This window comes from Medicago truncatula, chromosome 5 (assembly GCF_003473485.1).
Source record: "Medicago truncatula cultivar Jemalong A17 chromosome 5, MtrunA17r5.0-ANR, whole genome shotgun sequence".
Classification (NCBI taxonomy): domain Eukaryota; kingdom Viridiplantae; phylum Streptophyta; class Magnoliopsida; order Fabales; family Fabaceae; genus Medicago; species Medicago truncatula.
Genome location: NC_053046.1, coordinates 24000638 through 24011505, shown reverse-complemented (window position 1 = coordinate 24011505; position 10868 = coordinate 24000638). Strand labels below are relative to the sequence as shown.

Here is a 10868-nt window from a genome sequence, read left to right as displayed (position 1 = left end):
AAATTGTCATTTCCCTCCCCATCTGCTGATGTGTCCTGCCAAAACCCCAGTCACCAAGTGCCACGTAGCTAATCACCCTCCACCTCAGCAAAATTTTGTAATTAGGACGAATTTTCAAATGATTAGTAATTACAGGAGCAAAATGGGAGGATTAGTAAGCTGAGGATGAAAAATCAAATGGCCCATAATTACAGGGATGAAAAACATATTTTACCCAAAAATATTTGATGAAAGTAAAATTGGAATGACAAGTGAATGAGTGTAAAAGAAAAGAAAAGAAAACAATGGTGGTGTATATTGAATTGAACTGAATTGATACACGCAGGCGTACGTTTAAGATTAGCTTTGGATTGGATGATGGGTTCAATTTCAAGCTTCACGTTTCCGGTTCTTTGTCGTTCAACTTCTGTTCGAACAAAACCCCTTATGGCAGTAGCTTCTTCTTCTTCTTCTTCTTCCGAGGATGTTGCTTCAACTAAATTACTCACTTTTCTCGGCAAAGGTGGCTCTGGCAAAACCACCGCCGCTATCTTCGCCGCTCAGGTACAACTTTACATGTTCAATAATAGATTAGTCTTGGGACCTCCAATTTCTGAATTAGTATTAGTGTCATACAGCAATAGTAAATATATCAGAAATTGGTCCATGTGAGTTTCGCTTAGCTAGTTGGTAGGGACATTGCATAATATATTCAGGGCGTGGTTTGAACCTGTACACACCATATTTAATCTTTTTACTTTTTTGTTTTGCGTCTGATGTTTCAGCATTTTGCAATGGCTGGACTGAACACATGTTTAGTGATACATAGCCAAGACATCACTGCTGATTATCTACTCAATTGTAAGATTGGAACTTCCTATGTGGAATGCAGCAAGAACCTTTCGGCTGTTAGGTTGGAAACAACCAAAGTGTGTGTCGCTTTTCCATTTCCTCCCTCTATATATCACTTTGTGTACATTTTTATTTTGGCGTGAAAAGATGTTTTATGAGTTTCTTTGTAAGTGCAGATGCTTCTTGAACCCCTAAAGCTTTTGAAGCAAGCAGATGCCCAGCTTAATATGACTCAAGGCACACTTGGAGGGGTGGGTACGTACTATGTTTTCTGTGATATTTTTCTATCTATATTTATGATGGGAATTTATTCTTTTCATCAAATTTTTATCAAGGTTTCAAACTGCGGTTGCGGTTTTGGATGTGACTATGTTTTCCTCTTTTGTGCCAAATAATAGATTGTGGGAGAGGAGCTTGGCATCCTTCCTGGAATGGACTCGATCTTTTCGGTACTTGCACTTGAGAGGCTTGTAGGGTTTTTGGGGATGCCGTCTTCAAAGAGTGAACAAGATAAATTTGACGTAATAATATACGATGGTGTCAGCAGCGAGGAAACCTTGAGAATCATGGGTGGAAGCAGTAAAGCAAGGTTTTGGAATTGCTACTTTTTATCTCACAGACAAACATATCCTTGACATTTTCTTTCGTTTGATACTTCGATTTTGTAGGTTGTATTTAAAATATATCCGCACATTGGCTGAGAAAACTGAAATTGGTAGATTGGCTGCTCCTTCACTCCTGAGACTTGTGGATGAAGCCATGAAAATAAATAGCAGCAGATCTTATTTCAATGGGAGGATGAGTTCAGAAACATGGGACACTTTGGATCAACTTCTGGAGGTAAAATTAAACACTATTTAATACTTATATTAATGATAGAACATTACGCCGTCATTTGATCTATGTAGCCGACCCTACACAATGGATAAAGATCGGTTGATATTGCTGTTGGCAAAAACAACATAAAGTTCTTTTTTGATTATGTGTTGTCCAGAAAGGATCTTCTGCCTTCTCAAATCCACAGAAATTTGGTTGCCTCCTTGTGATGGATCCTAACAATCCAACCTCTGTCAATTCTGCATCACGTTATTGGGGGTGTGCAATTCAGGCTGGTGCTCAAGTTTCAGGCGCTTTTGGAATTTCCTCTCAGCAACCAAAAGCAGAATCATTCGAAAGAGCAAAGAAAGATCTTTCTCCCTTGCCTTCTGCTTTCATCTCAAGTCCGTTAGTAAATAGCCCAATCGATTGGAACAAAGTTTTACTGGACACTGTGAATAAAGATGCTAGGCAATTTCTTACTTCACTATCAAGCCAATCCAGTAATATGACATCATCAGTTAAATTTGATGTCATAAGAAAATCGGTTACTCTCTTCATGCCAGGTTTTGACAAATCAGAGATTAAGCTATATCAAGTATGCAATATCCTCCTTTCTCGTGCATTTTATATTTTGTAAATTCCTTTTTACTATATTCTTCATGGCACTCACTCATTTTGACATATTTTATGAGAAATAAGATGGTTATTAGCTTTGGTTCAAATAAAAAAGATGGTATTATCTTCTTGCCCCTAAAAACAAAATAAATATTACTAAGGTCTCAATTCATCATTATGAGCACAGATTTATTTACATAAATAAAATGGACATTGTAGATGATGAGAAGAGTATGTTGTTTTCATAGACGTTTTTGTCAAATTCCTGGTAAATAAATTTCTTAACTTGCAAAATAGATGTTGGAACTATTTATTGAACTGTTCACATCTCTGATAGACCCTTAGTTGCGCTGTGAGAGGATGAGATGAATTTTGTAACAAACTAGCCATATGGCAGGTTAGTTAGAAGAAGGATGTGACTGTTATAAATCATGAGAGGGAGGAGAGGAGAGGAGGCTCGGTTTTCTTGTCCAAGAAACAAGTCTAGGTCACCGTCAAGGGTCAATGGTTAGCCAAATTGGGAGATAAGTATTTTGAGAATTATATGAAGTCTGTGTTCTCTCTCCATCCTTTCTCCATTTATAGGCGTCCCAAGTCTAGGGTATGGGCCCCTCCTTTTGTCAGGTTCAACCCTAATTTAGGTATACCGTCTCCACCAAATATTCTCTGATGATTGACAATGATTAGGTTAGGTACGGAAGACGGACTTGTGGCTTGTTGTGTAGAGATGAAGCCTTTTTACCATTGGAGCTTTCCTTGAGCCAGCTGAGCACTGAACAATTACGGGGAGGATTGTGACTTTAGGTTGTCCTACCCCTTTAAGTCGCCCCTCCTTTCTGTGTAAAGCTTGGCGAATGTTTGTCATGGTCAGTTTCTAGTCTAGTGATCCTGGTCAGTCATCCTCAGGGGGTATGTTCAGCCTCTTTTGGTTCAAACCTTAGTACCGAACATATCCCCCGAGTGTCAAGCCTAAAAGGCGAAAGTACTCTAACTGGGCCTCCAAACCATTGGTACCGAATAGCAGGGTAGGCAATTTATGTGGTACAGTTTGGGAGTCATTTGACTAGGGAGGTTGCAGACCCTTTAAGTTTGTAAGTCTATTTTTTTTTTGTAGTTCGGGCCTTAATTTCTTACTTTGGGGAGTTGCACTCTATATTTTTATATTGGGAATCTTTAATTTAGGTTGAGGGGGAATGGTGCGTCAATCCAAGGTAGGGAAGATCTTAAAGAGCACTTACAAAAGTATTTACATTTACCTCTCCTCCCATATAGGGGAGGATCGAACCTGGAACCTCCTGGTTTAATGCTTGTTTTTTACCATTAGACCAAACCATTGGAGTTCAGTTGCCCTCCATATTGTATAAATTTTGGTACCTTTCAATTTCATTAAAGATCAAATCGCTTGGTTTTTTATTTGATTTTACTTTTTATTGTTCATCTGGATAACTTGAATTCTATGTAAGCTATGTGTTTGTGTTTGACACTTGTCATATGGGTTATATTGTGCTTCTCTATCACAAGTTCTGCACTTCTCACATGGTGCAAATTTTTGCATTATGTTATGGAGAACATTTGAGAATTAACAAGCCCTTTTTTCTTTCGTTTAAAATAAATGCAGTATAGGGGAGGATCTGAGCTTTTGGTAGAAGCCGGAGATCAAAGGCGTGTCATCCCTTTGCCTCAAGAAATTCAAGGAAAGGTTGGCGGAGCCAAATTCCAAGACAGAAGTCTTGTAATTACATTAAAATAATTCTAATCTTTTTACTTTCCCTTCTCACCTTTTATGCTGAGGATTATTAATGTTACAGCAGTGGCGGTTTTTCTCACTGCACATTTGTGCATGAATTGGGCAAAAAGTAAATTATGCAAAGGAAATGTGTCACTTTTCATTATCTCCTTTAAATTTCACATCTATATTTATAGGCCTTCATGATCTATCTTTCTGATAAAAATGATCTCATATAGATTTCATTGAAATACTTACTAAAATGCTTAACAATTGAATATAATGAATATTATTCAGTTGAATTTCATGCTCTAAGAAAGCATAATCAAGTAGTAGTGACGATGATCTTGGACTTCATAGTAGCATTCACAATATAATCGGTGTATCACTGTATAATATCGAGTATGTATAGACTATGCAAATTGCAGCAGAATGAATTATACAGCTGAAAGGGCAACATATACAGAAGCAAATATTGAGGAAAAAGAAAAGAAAAAAAAATTGTGATAAGTATTCTATGTTTCTGGTTGTTTACTATCTTCGTCACCAACTTGAGGGGCTTGAGGGGTTTGGATTCGACTCCTTAAATCTTCAAAAGCCTTCATGCTCTCTGCATCAAAGCCTCCTGCAAACTGAAACCAAAAGAGTTTTGCACCAGTATTAGAGTATTGTATTTGGTATGTATTATAGTTTTTTTTTAACATTGATCTGTGTATTAAGTACATTCGTCTTTGTGAGAACACTTGGTTGCTATTGTTCAAATGTACATTTGCGGAGGTGAGTGTTTACTTTTTCTTTTTTTTACTTATGGGAGGTGAGTTAGTAATGTAAACAAGCTTGAAATAGCTTGGTTTTTTAATTACCTTCTATTTCTAAAATACATGTCTTAGTCAACCCCTTTATTGTTTTTCGTTGATCTATGTATTAGATTTATATGGAAATAACAAAAGTGGCCTAAATTTCGAACCTGATGAACACGGAAAGCAAAACGAACGCCTTGCAGAATCAAGAACTCTCTGGCTGGTTCCTTCTCAGGTCCAGATAATGCATCAAGTTCAGATGCAACACGTTTCATATATTTCCTTGCTAGTTGTACAGAAGAAAGCTTTATCTACAATAAGATATGAGACCAACCAGCATGTGATTAATAATAAGCTACTTCATCTATGCAAATGTATGCAATGTTTTAACTCAAAAGGATTTGTGAAGGTATCAGATATACAACATATTGTATATACTAGAGCAAATGTATAACAATATTATTTATTTAGAGCTATTTTTAGATGAGATACCAAAGTTTTTGTTTTGTGTATATATTTTTCCTCCAATTCTATTGTTTAGTTAAAAGTGTATCCTTCTTTTTGTCCCTAGATTTGTATTCAATGTACACTTATCAAGTTTTTTTCCTCTCTTATGGTCATAGAACACTGGTATTTCTGTTGGTTAAGAAGCATATATTACCTTGCCTACAACTCCAGCATCTTGTAGCCAGTTTATTGGGATTCCGAATTCCCTGTACCGTGAAATAGCCATATCTCTTGTTCGTAACAATGCATATACGCTTTGCTCCACTCTGCAAATGTTTCAAACCTCTTAAACTTGACATCACTTATCAGAAAGTGATTTAAATAGCTGTGTAAAGTTTTCATGGACAATTTTATTAAGCTATCAACATTAACAAACCATCCTTTTTCTTGGTAAGTAAAATGATAAATACTATGGTAGGAAGTGAAAGAGGCATGCATACTTTTCAAGCAATGAATACATTTTCTTGAGAGCAGCTTCACATGAGAGTTTGGGATCATCGACGAAGGTAGAGACTCGATTCTCCAATTTCATCAGATCTTGATATTCAAAAGCTGCCTCCCTTAGTGCATCTGCTTTCCCTTCAGGCCAATCAAAGTGCTTCAAGACAGCTCGTTCATCAACCTTATATTTCATAGGAAATCAAATGAGATGGACGACATATCAGTATATCATATGTATCTATATCATAATATCAGAAGCACGAAGGTACCAAGTTTCATGCCTTCTCATATAATCTACACTAAGCATGAAATAATTTAGAGGATTGAATTATATGTGATGATGAGAAATGACACCTAAAGGCATGCATACCAGGAAGGAAAGTTCTTCATCTAGCCAGTTCACAAATGCAACCAGGTCTTCAATATCTGAGAAGGAGGATGCTCTAACTTCAGTTGCCAATGATGTGACAAAATCACCTTGTGTTTCTACATCAGCTTTCACCTATATACATGTTTCACAGATGAGAATAAATAAATAAATACTTTTCCAAAATGTGTCATTACTTAAGAAGTACCAAAATGAGAAAATAATAAAATAGATGAAAAGTTTAACATACAGCTAAGAGGAATGTTGATCTATTCTCAATTTCCCCAATCATGTTGTTCCTAGCATCAGATGTGTTGCCCGTTGAAGAAACTAACAAGGAAGAAGTATCCTTCTTTGCTTCCCGTTTCATCAATGATTGATAAAATTCAACTAACTGTGGAGCACGGTGAACTTTGTCGTCATCCGCTGCTCCTTTTGATAGGCCTCTTGGAGGAGGCGGTGGAGGAGGCGGTCCACCTGGTGGAGGAGGAGGTCCGCCTGGTGGACGAGGAGGAGGAGGAGGAATGGATGGAGCAGATGGTATTCCATTCGCAGGATTTGAGTTTGTGCTAACAGAACCACCACCTGATGGTTTAGGAGGTGGCCTTGGTACCCGAGTAGGCCTTTTCTCAATGTCGGCAAACTTTATCTTGCTAATGGTTTGATTTTCAACATTCTTTCCATCCTCAGATTGATCATTTGAACTAGCATGAACAATTGGCTTCTCCTTTATTTTAGAAAGTTTAGGTGGCAAAGATATATTAGGTCTCTCTCTTTCTATCTTGGTCATATTCAAACTTGAACTGTTCCCAAACTTCTGAACCCTTGCTTTCTCCGCCTTTTCTTTTAGATCGCTCTCCCTAGCCATGGCCAATTTATGGCGATCTTTATACGCAGGGTACTTTTCGTCTACAGACGCATCAACTGATGACTTGGACATCAAATGGAATGAAGAAGCAACCGAATTTAATGAGTCACTTGATGTAACTCTTCTTAGACCAGCACTAGCAGTATTAGGAGTTTCAGGAGAATAAATAGATTCTTGATCCCCTTGACCAAAGGTGGTGATTGCTACACTATCACTGGCATTCCTTATCATCAAGCTTTCAAGCGGACCCCTAGATTTAACACTCATACTCATCCTTTTTGGAGAACTTCCTGAAAAAGATCTTGATGGTGATGAAAGAACACTAGAATCATCTTTGGTTTTACCCCATTTCTTCAATTTCTGGATTAAGCTAGTTTTCTTGCTAACACTACTATATTTGCTAGAAAAGCTTTCAATAGAAGCATTGTCAAAATCTTCACTTCCTGGTGAAGAAGGATGGGAGAAGTTGCTTTCAAGATCTGTGTCCCCTTGACCTCGTTCCGATCCGGCATATTCTAACATCAGCTGCTTTGCCTTCGCTTGTGATTTTGGGCTAAGGTTCTTGCTGAGGTCGCGCGCTGATAGTCTTCCTGAGGGTGCCTGGTGATTCTTTAGCTCATACCTCAAACATGCATTGACCCAACGAAGGTATACGAGTTCTTCAACTTCGCTAAACCGATTCATTTGAAGTCCTTCCACTTGCTTCGACAGGTCTTCATTTGCATGTCTCAGGTTACTGACCTCCTCTTTTGCCTTGGCAACCATTTCAGTCTGCAGTCCAAGACGAAGCTTCTTTAAAATAAAATTACACTTATCCCATTTAAAGATACATATCTATAACATAAATTGATCATGTACAAATACAAATATAAAACATAACTTTTGACCACTTCTCGGAACAAAGTATACAAACTTTATAAAATTTTGTCAAACAGAATTTCTACTAATTCAAATAGATTTACTAAAGGAAGTTTCTAAATTGTCGTATGCTCGGTTAACAACTTTGATCAGCACAATATACCAGAATCACAAAATGGCAATACAAGCAATAACCTGAAACACTAAAGACACTTTGTAGGTTAATGCTTAATTTTTACATTGATATTGTATATTCAACGAAGTTGTTTGGTGCTTTAAACTATCAGTTCTTAGTTACTGAGTTGTTAAATAATCAGTTGATTGTCTAAACAAAGGGTGACAAAAGAGCGATGCCAAAACTTTGATATAAATATTTATAGCTCCAAGTGATGCAAAACTTAGAAAGACTATTATGCTTTTTGACTTATGAGAAATTCCATGTTCAAACTCGATAATGAAGAAAAGAAGTCAATTTTAAGAGTCTGACCTCTGTCATATTGGAGAGCTCCGCAACTCTAGATTCGGCAGCATTGAGTTTAACAGTTAGCTCTCGCTTCTCGTATTGAAGTTCTTTATTTTTCCTCTTAAGCTCCACAACAGCAACCTCTAAATCATTCACAGCTTTCAATTTCTTGTCAATCTCGGCATCTTTTATGGCACCCGCCTCTTCTTTCACTTGTAGACCAGAAACTTGTTGTTTAAGCAACAAAAGTTGGCCTTTTGTTTGGTTAGCCTCAAGCTGCATCTGTCTTTGTAGCTCCTTTATCTTGTTTCTTGCCAACTCAAGATCTCTCTTCGCAGAAGCTCCATTTGTGAGTTCTTCTTGAAGCTTCTTTCGCTCCGCTTGTAGAGAATTAATGGTAATATTAAGCATGTCGATTTCCACCGTCTTAATTTTCAGCTGCCTTTGTAACTCCACAATGTCTGATTCCTGCTCCTTCAAACCATAGTACTCAAGCAATTCTCCTTCAAGTTTCACTTCCCTTTCCTCCAATTCCTTCACTAGCTGACGCAATCGTTCTAATTCACTATCATTGTATGCCATCTCAATTTCATAAACTTTGTCCTTCTCGTCGTTATTTTCTTCACCAGGAAATGATAACTCAATCTCTCCAGATAAAAGGTCTTCAAATTCTGGTAGAATATCATCTTCAAAATCATTCGCTCGATTGATTATGCTGTTAATTAATTTAACCTCCTCTTTCTCCTCTTCTTCCTCCCCCTGCAAAAATTAAACAACTTTCCTTTACCTGATTTATTTCTAACATAAAAAATTATTAAAATTAGATAAAATTCAGCTAAATGAACTCACATCATCATTCTGTTCGAAAGAATCATCTGTAATACTAGTGACCTTCTCTTGTTCTGCAGCCTCGTCTCGATGCTCTTTAGACCTTTCGTCACCATGTTCTGAGCCAAAATGTAGCCGAAGTTGTTTAGTTCGTAGGATTAACCACCAATATAAATAAAAAAGAATTCTAACAAAATCAAATGAATAAATAAAAACACACAAAACAAGTACCTGATTTTGAATTTCCAACATTGAGCTGCTTAACAGTAAAAGCTGCTAATGAAGCAGCAACAATGAGTCCTAACCTTACTATCATGAAGCTTCTTTAGGCAATAGAAATGTCCAAATTAAGCATTCCTTCAAATATAATTTCAAGAACTAACTTCAACCCATTTTCCAAAACTGATTATTCCTTCAACAGTGATGAAGGCAGGGTGATAAAACAGAATCCATTTGGGACAGAAAAGAGAAACACATGCAGACACAAAAAAAAAATGGTAAACTAAGTAAAAGCTATGTTAGGAAACTTCGTATATATGCATAAAAATATTCAGTGGTATTTTCCACACAATTGGCTTTATCATCATCTTATCAGCATATGAAACATTACGTGAGAAACAGCAGCCACCAATAACTAGAGGCCAAAAATGAACAAAAAGGATTGACAAACTCTCACATACAAAACAACATAACTTCTTTGCTCAACTACTATATCTATATCTATCTATTTATCTATATTTACAGTTAAAACTAGCCAGCTATGGGAACAAGATTCATAAGGACAACAAGTCACAGTAAAATTACAACAAAACAATTATGGTTAAAATTTTAGTACTGTCTTTTGGTCCAAAAATTGTTTTTACTGCTGTCTGGTCCTTTAGTTTATGTGAAATAAAAAAAGAAAAGGGAAACTTATGAGATAACGATTCTTCTCTAATTTCTTTCATTTAATGTGCCAGTTGTTTGTTAGCTTTCCTTTTCCCTCCTAATTAATTGTGGTTATCATCCCCGTGAGCTTAACTCAGTTGGCAGGGATATTGCAAATTATATGCGGGAGCCGGGGTTCGAACCCCGGACACTCCACTTTTCCACAATTAAATTGTGTGAGCTCTAGCCACTAGGCTTACTTGACAAAAAAAAAAAATTGTTGTTGTCCTTTTTGGTGTAAGTCAGAAAATGCATCTACAACACCACTAATTTATTTAATTAACCCTAAAATAAATTATAATTTTAAATTTATTTTAGAATAATTAAATATAAATAATGGTATGTCATTAAATGATTAGATGACATATACAAGTGAAAATAAGTTGAGTCAAACAAGAATTTCTAAGGTCTAAGTCTGATCTATTAAAAACTTAACATATGAAGTTGGGTCAAAATTATGATATAACATTTTTTTTTTTTACAAAATTATGATATAACTTGTTAGCCTATTTAATCGTTTATTTCATCTTTATATATTTAAATAAGTAATATGATAAATATTTAAATAGACTAACAAACTAATAGATCAATGAGATAAACTCCATTTAGATATTTAACATGACATTTTAGAGAAGTTGACAATATATAATATCATATTTCAATTTTAGTTCATAATAATAAATTTAAATATGTAAAAAAAAAAATGTAGACTAAATTTAAATTATTCAAAAATGTAATAAATATGGGTCTTACTAACAAGTGCCCCAAAAAGAAAGTTTATCTTGAAAATACAAGTTAAATGCATATAAAAATATTGA

The 10868-nt window shown here is 36.0% G+C and overlaps 2 protein-coding genes across 2 annotated transcripts; one reads left to right on the top strand and one right to left on the bottom strand.

Annotated features, from left to right (window-relative positions):
• Window positions 1-240: 240 nt before the first annotated feature.
• Window positions 241-4157, top strand: LOC11442127 (uncharacterized protein At1g26090, chloroplastic). Its single transcript, XM_003614362.4, has 7 exons — window positions 241-543; window positions 765-908; window positions 1008-1082; window positions 1230-1420; window positions 1500-1671; window positions 1826-2245; window positions 3884-4157. Exons 1-7 carry the CDS (start codon window positions 355-357, stop codon window positions 4013-4015), a joined length of 1323 nt encoding a protein of 440 aa, XP_003614410.1. The 5' UTR covers window positions 241-354; the 3' UTR covers window positions 4016-4157.
• Window positions 4158-4338: 181 nt separating this feature from the next.
• On the bottom strand, window positions 4339-9790 carry LOC11442126 (protein CHUP1, chloroplastic). The gene is made up of 9 exons (XM_003614361.4): window positions 9355-9790; window positions 9145-9242; window positions 8320-9054; window positions 6357-7745; window positions 6110-6241; window positions 5739-5920; window positions 5453-5564; window positions 4959-5102; window positions 4339-4623 (listed from the first exon to the last, which is right to left on the bottom strand). Exons 1-9 carry the CDS (start codon window positions 9437-9439, stop codon window positions 4507-4509), a joined length of 2994 nt encoding a protein of 997 aa, XP_003614409.1. The 5' UTR covers window positions 9440-9790; the 3' UTR covers window positions 4339-4506.
• Window positions 9791-10868: the final 1078 nt, after the last annotated feature.